Source organism: Centrocercus urophasianus, unplaced genomic scaffold (genome assembly GCF_019232065.1).
Source record: "Centrocercus urophasianus isolate 14NV4802_14NV808 unplaced genomic scaffold, USGS_Curo_1.0 seq_10, whole genome shotgun sequence".
NCBI lineage: Eukaryota > Metazoa > Chordata > Aves > Galliformes > Phasianidae > Centrocercus > Centrocercus urophasianus.
Genome location: NW_024884142.1, coordinates 16,904,213 through 16,915,661, shown reverse-complemented (window position 1 = coordinate 16,915,661; position 11,449 = coordinate 16,904,213). Strand labels below are relative to the sequence as shown.

Genomic DNA, 11,449 nt, shown 5'->3' with positions numbered 1-11,449 from the left:
TGTGTGTAGATATATATATATATATATATATATATAAAATAGGAGTTCTTTACAGCTATAGGAAGAACCCTATTATGTACTTCTGCTAATATTGCATAGAGGATCTGAGTATGGGAGAGAATTTATGAAGTAAACATATAATGAAAAAAGTCAAATAGATGGCATGGCTCTTGTGTTTACATTGTATAGGAAGAATCTGTATCAAAGAGATGTGGCTGCATTCATCATTTTGAAAATTCACAAAGTTTGCTTGGAATAATAAAAGTTAGTTGAGATAAAACTTAAAGATTCAGAGTTCTCACAGTCTTGCCCATATGGATAGAACACAAATGCTTGGGCTATCCTATGACCTCTGCATTCAAGAGAAGAGCTTTGGATGCAAGTGCTATGAGAAATTAGAGGAACCGCACAAATTTTCCATGTCTAAGCAATTATACAGCAAGGGTATCAGTGATAAAATGACTAACTTGATATTAACAAAAACATTTACACTATCTTAATTATTTTTAGTCAGCTCTCTAACCTGTCTTCCTATACAAATCTGAGTTTCTTGCAGCGTTCATTGTCACTAGAAAACACCTATTTTCGTTACAGAAAATGGATTCAGTCATCTTATGAGATGTTGCTTGTTAGCTTGTGTGAATGCCCTGCAGTGAACCAGGAAAGTTGCTGAAAAAAAAACTTGATCATAAAATCATTACTGCCCAAATAAACATGTCAGCCCCACTTAGCAAAAATTAAATCAGGAAACAAAACCCAACCTAGCAAATGTGAAAAAGTCAATTTTGCTCAGAATGCCTAAAAGACAGAATGGAAAACTGTTTTGCCTTTTTTGTTGTTTTTATTAATGTAGTTGTTATTTCGTGTTCACCCTAATTTATAAACTCCACAGGGCAGTAGAAAGTAAATCATGACTCTGTCGATGTTGCCTATGAACTTAAATTCTGTTTACAATCAGGGAGAGAGAGAGGCATCTTCAGGCATTTCCTTCAGAGTATAACTACTGGCTAGTATCTGTGGAAGTGCTACTTCTTTCCCTAGCAGTCTTAGTTCCCAATGGGCTGTGTGAATTTAACTCTGGTGCTTCCCCTAATGAGGAAACCATGATGTAGCTCAAAGAAACAGTACTTAATATCAGTGTTTTAAACTCTGGCATCCCAAGTGAAACAGACCATACATTTCAGAGTGAAATTTTCTCTCCCATTATTGATGGTTGAGAATTTCCTGTCAGATGCCCAGAGAGGTTGCGGATGCCTCCTACCTGAAGAATTCAAGGCCAGGCTGGGTGGGGCTTTGAGCCACCTGGTCTAGAGGGAGGTATCCCTGCCTATTGCATTCATGCAGGATGATCTTAAAGGTCCCTTCCAACACAAACTATTCTATCAGCCTATGATTCTGTGAAGAGGATATAGACAGGATGCAACTGACAGGTTCAAACAGCATGTCTTCTTGGGGCTTACATAACTGAAGTGTTTCTAATACCAAACTGGGGCTTTCTTGAGTCACTGTAAAGATCTAGTTACAGCTGCTTTTCAGAGAGAGAACTCAGTTAAGACATAGGGTCTGATTTTTGATCTTTCAAATCTCACCAGTGAGTCCTGCTACCAACATGCACTGACTACTGAGATTTTGTCTAACACCTTCACAGCTACTGCAAAAACTATGGAAATGTCAGTAAGGATGTGATTCCTATTACACTCGCAAGAGACAACTGTTGGTAAGAATGATAGAAAAAGCTACTGTGAAAAGCCTGCCTTTCTGTCATGTTAATCTCCCTTCCCTCAGTCCCCTGGCTAGTTCTGGCTAGTATGAAGGAAGCAAGCTCCAATAGAAGTTCACTGAAGGCAGGAAAAGCTGTACTATCTCCAGGGATATGAAGACATTCATCTGAGATTATTTCTCAGGTCACATGCCAGCACTAGTGACACAGCAGGATTCTGCCTAGTTTTAAAATGGATAAAACCCTGATGCTACTCCTGAATCACACCATAATTGATGCTCAACTTATAGTACAAAGTGTTGTGACTGTAATGGCTATAAGGATTCTCATGAACATCGTGTGTGATGGAGGGCAAGTGGCTGAATGATCAGGAGTTTAGACAGTCAGTTCAGTAAGGGAGGTAAAAGGAGGATGTAGAGGGGATTTATTTGGAGAGAGCAGTTTAGTTGGAAAAAGAAAAAAAGAAAAAGTAAATAAATTTAGATCAGAGGATGAGGGAAAAAAACATCTTGGTTACAGTTCATTAGGTTCCATGATTAACTTGGAGAAATAACACATCTTCATGCTAATACAATAGCTCTATACTAAGCAGTTTTATCAGCATGTCCTTGCAAATACTTAGACAGACATGTATACACACAGAATCGCCATAGATGTTCCTGTTGTGCTTGTCACCAACCTGCAGTGCAGCTAACGGGATAAAAAGGAGAGCCCAAAGGGATCCTGTGCTACAATATAATGACAATAGTATGGGGCAATTTTCTGAAGTTTTAGATTGGGATTAAAACAAACACTAAATACAAAATATGCAAAACAAAGCCTGTACTACCTATATTCTATCTGGAAAACTTCAGGCATTTTGTCAAATTTCTAATAAGCCTTTTCAGAAATTCAAGAGTTAACACAGAATGGGTGCTGATACACTGAAGTTCTGAGAGTTATCCAAAGTCAGCGGTAGCTACGGTAAAAAGAAAACAATATTTATGTGCTTTTTGTATGCAGAACAGACAATAACCTTTAAAAAAACTGACTTTCAAAAGACTTGGGATAGATTCAGGGAAGCAAATCCAGCTTTTGGCACCAGTGTCATGCTGCCAAGGCCTCAAGGCTTTGACACAATTCATCCTGAATTTGACTGGCTGTTGATGAGAAACTCCTTCCCATGCTGTGCCTTTGAATTCAGTACTTAGAAAATTTGTGGCAAAGTCTGAAATTAGTTCCAGCAGAAGCTAATGCATTGCCTGAAAAAAAGTGTGAGTGTGAGTATAGTTTTCTCAATTTGCACTATTTAATTAAACATATGTCGAGCAAAGGGAAATAAAGATTAACAATGAAAATATATACTACTATGGACCATCAGCATGAAAACAGCTGTCAGATAAAGTATTTTGTTAAAATTGAGATGTCTTTTTCCACATGGCAAGACTTATCAATGAAGTAAAAAACAAACAAGCTACTCTGTCATGCAAAAAAAACCAACTGTGTTCAGCATAAGGAGGTAAAGCACTTACAGGGGAGGTCAGCACTTATAGCTGTCTGCATCATTATGTCTCAAAGCCAATGCCACCCGCATGGCTACCAGTGCTCAGGGTCACATTGGCAGGTCAGGCAGGGAGGGGAAGTACTGCAGAGGTCTAAGAAAAATCAGGAGCAAGAAGTTAACAAAGATGATGCCATATGGAACCCTGCTAACCTGTCATTAATGGTATTTGAAAGAAAAAGGAAAGAAGATGCATACAGAAAGGAAGAATAGAAATATTAAAAGGTGAAGCTCGTAGCATGACTGGAAAAAAATCTCAAAAGGAAAAAAAAAGAGAGATGGGATAAGCAGTTTTGCCCTTGGAAATAAGTGCTCGCTAAGTCCTTACTCAAGTACAAGTGGAACAGCTCTAGTACTCCAGCAGAAAAAGTCCATCTTCTAGGTCTAAGTTTTAATTACCTCCATCATCCCATTGGCTGCACTATTTTTGATGCAGTAAGGGATACAGTTGGCCTTCTTTGCTACAAGTACACATTGCTACATATCCTCATAAGCTAACAAGCCTACAGTTGGAGAGGACCACTGCATTTTTTATGCTGTTCTCTGAGCCCAGTTTTACAGACAGTGCTGCAGCCCTTTTATAGATACTAAAAATCACTCAGGAGAGCTTTAGAGAAAGTGGAAGATTGTGAACACTCTCCCATGGCACCAAATTTCTCCTCCACTCTATAAAAGAAAAATCTTATATCAGCACCATAAACTCACTCTGACAGACAAGAGCTGAAATCATGACCATATCCTGTGATGTTCAGCACTTCAGTGTTTTCTCCACATTTGGCTATTGTATTATTGTTATTATATTAAAGCACCACTAGAATTGTATACTTTTTCCTCACATAGACAAAATGAGTTTTTGTTCAGCTAGTGTATCCATCTGAATCAAGACCTAAGTAGTATCTTTTTCACAACACAGATGTCTCAATAGAGATATCAAAAAAAACCCTACAAGTACTTTACACCAACATGTAAACGTACTTATCCTAATCTAGGAAATAGAATAGGAGAAGAATACTTACTTATCTGTACTTTAAAGCACATGAATTCTTTTAAATAAAGGAAGCAAAACTGTCATAATGAAATTAATTTTTCCATCTAGCAAAGTACACAGGTTCATTATTGAAATATGTACATATATTTACATAAAATAACATTTGGATTTTGTTATAACAACCACATATATTCATGGATTTATTACACCCTCAGTGCTTCTGTAATATGTTTCCATATCTAATTTATATCGTGCACACTTAGAAACTTGAGATTTACAAAATGTCACAGATAGATTATACCAATTTCCATGTACAGTAGCTCTGAGAAATTGTAGACATAGGATTTTGTAAGTCTGCTTTCAAGTAAGGTCAACAACACCAGGATAACTGGTGTCCAAAAACAATTCACCAAAATGAATGCAAGTTGGTTTGTCTCCACAATTACCTTCAAATGTCAGAAAACAAGCAGAAGTGTCCATCCTCTAGAAGTGAACAGAGAGCAGGTAAAGGGCCATGAAATGGGGAAGCCAAACTGATCACTCCTTGCTCCCAAAAGGGGTGGCCTTGTTTCCAGTTCTCTCTTGTCCTTCCTGAACCTTGGAAATACCTTTTCTTATAAATACTCAGAAAAATTAATCCATCACTTCACCATTCCAGCAGAAAACACTCTTCAGTTTGAGTTGATGTTTTCTGCTGTGTTAATTTACTGCCATGTTACAAAGTTGATTTAGCTCTGAAATATACAGACTGGTCAAGGGGAGGGATGCAAAAATGAAGACTTTCTGTCAGAAGCAGAGAGAGCAGGAAGAACAGATTTGTCTCTCTAAAGGGTAGTGAACTGTCAGAGAGCTTGTTCTGTCCAGAAGTACTTCATCCTATGTCTTTTCTGACATCAGTTCTGCCCTTCAGGAAGTTTGGAGTCTTGATATGTAAGTGTGATAGTTATATATGTAAGATATTTGTATGCTTCGAGTCAAAATAAGTGGCTGCAATGTGATGTTTTAAAAAAAAGAGGTTTTTAATAGTATTTTTTATATTTAAAATCTTGCTACTTTCATAACTTAATATCTGAAGAGTAACAAGAAAAATGAGTTTTTAATCACGAAGTCACCACAAATGCTATTACTACAAACAAAGAATAGATGTGAATGTTTTATCTCTCACTGAAAACTTATTCTGGCTGCAAACACAACCTGTAGTTAAAAATATACTTTCATACTTCAGAGATACTTTGCATTCTATTGAAACCTGAAGGACAAGACTTCTAGTACCACCAGCATATATTGTTAGAACCTATCGATTCTACAAATCAGATTGATTTCCCCTGTTTATATTGCTGCAGTATACTTCAGAAATGTCAGAGCTAAGGAGAGAAGTAGAAAGAACAGAAATGAAAATCTTTAAAAATTTCAGTAAAAAATGAAAGAAGAGAGGATTGTCATTGCTAAAATCTCTCTAAGATAACTGGAGAGGAACAGAAATGAGGAAAATTCAGTAGTATGGTATTTTATTCATATCATGTCTGGTGAGAGAACTATTGGCTTCATTTTGCTACTTTCCAGATGGAAAATTCAGAGCATATTGGAGAGGTTAATAATAACTCCTACACAAACATCTGAATATGTCTTTCTGTTAAGGTTTAATTCATAATAACGCACACAAACATGAATGCACAAGAAAAGGCAACAGAACCACTTATCGGTGTTTACTCTGATGTAATGCCTCATAGAAGCTAGGGAAATTCAAGATGTTTTTTTTTTGCAAAGTGATCTTATGATCTGTGGGAGAAGAAAGCACTTCTGCTTCCCCATGGGCTACCCATCTGTGCCCCTTCACCATGTGCAGTAGAAGAGTGATTCCCTCAAGCTACTGAGAGACCTGAACGTAGACCTACATACATACTAGAGAATTACACGGAATCTCATTTGGTCTCCCTCATAGTCTTCCTTGGGAAGAAAAGAGAGAATCTTGTTCAGTCCTTCCTGTTCTCATCTCGCTTTGGAGATTGCTACGATCTGGACCCCAGATGGAGTAAGCACTTTCTTACAGATCTGATCTAGACACTTGCTTCACAGCCCAGAACAGAATTTCCTCTTCATTTTATATGGTGTTTCCTATGAACATCATTAAAAGACTACTTCCTCAACAGATGATTTTCCAGGTTGTCAAAAAAATGTCCCTGAAGAAAGTCTAGATGCTTCCTTCCAGCCTGAAGATGCTCCTCCAGGAGCCAGGCACCCTTCATTGAATCACTTGCTGTGCACTTTCTTTACAATTCACTTTACCAAAACAAGAGACCACAACAAAAATGAAGATCTAAGTCTACCCCATCAGGTTTATAGAAAATAACTAAGACTACAAAGTCCCTCAGAGTGAGAGTTACTCACCTGCTCAATATCTCCATCACTGATCTCTTCTAGGTACTTTTTAAAAGGGTTGGGTTGATAGAGCTCCTCCTTTTGCTGTGCACTCTTCCCTTTCACTAGCACAGGACGAATGACACCAGGTTTTGTCTTGACAAAAGGATGGAAATAAAATGCTTTATAATTTGTGGAATATTTGTTAGATAAGTCAATTCCATTGAGGCTACAGTAACTATATTTAAAAACATATGTATTCATATAAACAACAAATTTCACCAAACTAATACAGGCTTCATGCTACCTTACCTACTTTTAATACAGTCTACAGACAAAAGTAGCAAGAGCTGTACACAAGCTCGTCACTGACATCTGTTTTGTTGCTACCATAAAAATAAATGCTGGGCCATCAAACTATTGTCTCTAGTTTTTGCTAGCTGCATCTTGATAAGTTCATCAAGTCACACTTTATGCACAGCCACACTCCTGCTTTCCAATTGCAATCACTATTCTGGGCTTCACAAAGTGGTAACTGCAAAACAAGGAAAGGCAATGAGTGATGTGGTTAACATACGCACAGGTAGCAACATTTTAGGAGAAATTATTTCAGAGAACAAATACCAGAGATTTTACACTGCATTTTCACAGTATCTTCAAAAATTCACTTGGGAAAATACAAGCTAAGGGAATTTAATCAGTATGGATGGCTGACACATCTCATTTCAGACAAATCAGATTATTTAGTCAAGAAAAAAAATCTTGGTTAACTTTCAGCTAACTAAAACAATTGACAATTTACTTGTAAATTTAATATATCTCTAAGTTGCAGAATTCTTAGAGTCTGATGTATGGAGTGTGGCATAAACTCTAAACAGGGGCAAGAGGATAATTTTAAAATAGACAACTTCTTCAGTAAGGGAAAAAACAAGAGGGGAGATAAAAATGTGCGCATTCCCTCTGGGATATGGTAAATACTGAACTACTGTGGGGCTGTGTAACTTAATTTAAACTTCCAAGTAACTCAATTAGATTCTTCTTTGTTATGACTACACAACGGAAAATGAGGGCTGGCACTACTGTAGATGTAGATAAAAACAGAACTGCTGCCGAGCTCCCACTGTGGCTGCAGCCCAGATGGGCAGCTTGCCTTGCCCATCTGGGGCTAAAACATAGGCACTGTCACATCTTCCATCCTCAGCATCCACTAGGTATACAAATACAAAGAAGCTGAATTGACTATTAGATTTATTATAAAATTAGCTGTGGTGCAGTTAGTAACACCATGCTGCCTGTTGTTAAGGTCAATACACCTAGGCAGTACATTTGGAAAAGAAAAGAAGTATCTGTAGAATAATTTAGTCATAATTAAGCATGAGCTTCTACACACATCTCAGATCTTTAGACAAAGGGAGGAGGACAAAAAGTGACCTTATTCATTATTAACCATCCCAGGCATAAATTTCTGCCCCACTGCTTGTGGTGGCAGTGGGTTTCATGTCCCATTACCTATATGGAAACATTTTTCTTTGCTATCTGAGTGTTTGGTGCTCACTTTATGCTCACTAGAGCCACACAGCAAGCCTCTGGAAAAAGAAAAATAGCTCATGAAGGCCTGGGGGGAAGGTGGCTCCTTGCTACAGTATGTATGAAAGTACATCAGCACCAACCCAACATCAAAAGCAAATCTCTAAGCATGCAGAAAATGTAAAGCTCATACAACTGAAGTGTTTTGAATAGTGTTAGAAAATTAAGCTCAAAATAAGGAAGCAGAGATTGCTGGATGGACCTTGCAAACTAAGCTATGAATTACCTAGAAACAATATCTACTGTCTTCCACCAAGAACAGGGCAAGAGAATGGCTGTGTGAGGTGGATGGTTTTCTGTTTGTGCCCCTGCCCTGGGAAAAAATCTGCAGAGCCATGCTAGGGGCTGCGTGGGAGGAGACAGAGGTAGCAAAGAGCACAAAATGTCTGAGAACAGTAAAGCCTAGGCAGCTTCCCTTAGCTTTGTGCTATGTCACCTCCCTCCTTTCCACAAGCATCATCATCAAATGTGAAGGAACAAATTCAACTGAAAATAAAATAAGCCATGGTGAAGGTGACTTTTTTTTTTTAAGGCAAAGTAATGACTGCTGCAGTGTATTAAGAACATAACAAGAAATGTTTAAGAAGCTTAACTTTGTGAAAGATATAGTGTTAGTTAGTGAACTTATAATCCATAGCTAAAGATTATTTCTTCGTAGGATTCACTTAACATTTGCCCTCTCCAGGATTTCCAAGAAGAGTCTGAAAAAATGAAAGACTTCTAGGCTTCCACACAAAAACAAATAGAAATATGTAAGCATATAAATGGAAATAGATAAACATAAAGGGAAACAACAATTATATCAAGTCATTATTCTGTAGGCAAAGGATACGTGGACTTCCAGCACTCCCCTGTGCACCATATAACTATGCAATTAAAAATACCAGAAAAATGTACCTGAAATCATCAAGCAAAAGCTACACCCCATAGGCAGGAAACCTCTTCCAAAAGCACACTATATAATTGCTTTTAAGGAAGCATTTTCTAAAAGACATTGTGCATTCAGGTGCCAAGTGAGTCATATGTTTATGTCTGACTCTATTGAATGAGTGGTAGGCATCAGCCAGTAATCAGAATTTGAAATGCTTTATTAGCTACCCACCAAGCTATACAAAATCATCACTCCATAAGTAAAAGCTTGAACTCTTCCTTTGGTAGGGGGTGTTAAAATCATCCTTGCTGAGAAGCAAGTTAAAGCAGAGTATTGTCAAGGAAGGTGTTGGCCATCCTACAACTGCTCTGAAAAGCGGTAATAAAAGATCGTAACTGGTTTGTAGTGATGAGCTGCCATCCTATGGTTGTGGCTCCATTATCAAATTATACAGAGTTAAGACTCAAGATTATGGGTTCAGAATGCATCCAAAAATCACTCATCCTGCATCATCTATGAAGGTCTGTCACAGAGCGTAAAGTTTAGTGGAGATACAGAGATGCTACACATGGATTTTGAAAGGCTTTGAGGAATGTCTTTCACCAAGGGCCACTTAGGAAACAAAACTACTGAGAAGTAAAAAAGAACATATCCTCTGAGCCACTTTGAAGGATAGGAAGCAACAGGTCAGAATAAAGTTTTAAATTTTATAGTGGAGTGAAGCGACAAACAGATATCCTGAGAGATGTGCTCTGGAATGCGGGTTTTGAACTATAATTATAGATCAGACGCAAGAGAGTGGCTAGAAAGGTGACAACGTTTACTAGTAATATGGAATCATTTAGAGTTATAAAAAGAAAAATTCTGTGCAAAGAAGTGCAGATAGATGCTATGATACTGAGTGATTCAATGACAAAAAGACAGGTGAGACTTAACTGAATTCAACACTGATACACTCATAAGAGAACAAATAACTACATCCTAAATTTACACATGCAGTGATGAACTAGTTAACTCAGAAACTAGCCCTCACTACTCAGAAAATATCTCTTGTATTTATTGTATACATTTCTAAGCAAACATTGTCTCACTACTCCATACAAGTAAGAACTGCATGAACTACAAGGAATCATTAAGAAATTAATAGAAATAACAGTAAAGGATGTTATCACATCTTTGTGTGAACAGGAAATGTAGTATTCAGAGCTAGACAAGAGTGGCTTATGGTTTTGCTCTCCCAATCTTAAAAAGAAAAGCCTGAAAAAGGTATCAAGAAGGACACCAAGGATTGTCCAGATGAACATCTGTACTTCTCAAAGACTGGTCAAGCCATTTTGAGTTTTCAGTATAGAAAAGAAGTGACTGAAAGAGTGCTGTAGTTAATATCTAGAAAATTATAAAAGATAATTGGAAAGTAAAGAAAGAACAATTATTTTCCATTTCAGTACAGCAACTGAGATGCACTAGCTTTAAAATGAGTACATGAAGTACCATTTCACATAAGGTATAATTGAAAAGTAAATCTTGATGCTACAGAATGCTGTAGAGACTTAAATATAATAAAATTTTAAAAGTAATTGGAAAAAAATCATAAGAAAAGAACTGGTCAAAGCTTAGTAAACAGAAGAAATTGATACAGGAAGTCCCAGGGATGCCATTAGTAACATGTAATGGGGAAATTCTCATCCACTTCGAGTAGTAGATACTATAGTTGTGGCATACGTTGTGACTCATGAGGACTCTCAACTTTGTCATTTAGTCCACGGTAGAATTTACAGGTCCTTAAAACAGGTATGTGCTTGATACAGAAAAAAAACAGTGCAGTTATATAAGATGCAATGCCACTTTTTGGAAAGCTATTGCCCGTAAATTCCTTCAAAGGATTAAGTAAAAAATAATTATTTCAGATTTCATCTTGTATGGATTTTGAAAGTCAGCATCAAAGATTTGTGCAATACATACCATCTGACTCTCTGCTACCACAGGTGTCGATTTGTAAAGATTGGCCTGCAAAAGAGTGAACAAATACAGTATTACATACAATATCATTGTGATTATAGCAGTGAAGGAAGAAAAATCCAGAAGGATAACTCCCCAACCAGAGATCCTTCCCCAGTGCCAGTCTGCCCTTAAATAGAGTCTAAGAGAGGTGCAGCCTGGCTCCACCCCTTCTGGTCACACAGGTGAACTGTCTTCATCTGTGCTCCCAGTGCTGACTGGGTCCATTCCCTAGGTGCTTAATCAGTGGTTCAAGCCATGATTCAACAGTTACCGTACAATACCCCAGAAGCCAACAAAGAAACATTAGGGTAAAATAGTGAAAGAAACACTAGTGTAAAATAGTGAGTAGGACCATATCAAAGACCATACCATTTTAAAAGCTGT

The 11,449-nt window shown here is 37.5% G+C and overlaps 1 protein-coding gene across 1 annotated transcript in view; it reads right to left on the bottom strand.

The window, feature by feature from the left end:
* LOC122161862 (muscular LMNA interacting protein) overlaps positions 1 to 11,449 on the bottom strand; it is an 83,058-nt gene that overhangs the window by 20,378 nt on the left and 51,231 nt on the right. Inside the window, exons 10-11 of the mRNA XM_042821572.1 lie at positions 11,027 to 11,071; positions 6,637 to 6,762 (exon numbers count right to left, since the gene is read on the bottom strand). Coding sequence (XP_042677506.1) covers positions 6,637 to 6,762; positions 11,027 to 11,071 — 171 coding nt within the window. The remainder of the gene's footprint in view (positions 1 to 6,636; positions 6,763 to 11,026; positions 11,072 to 11,449) is intronic.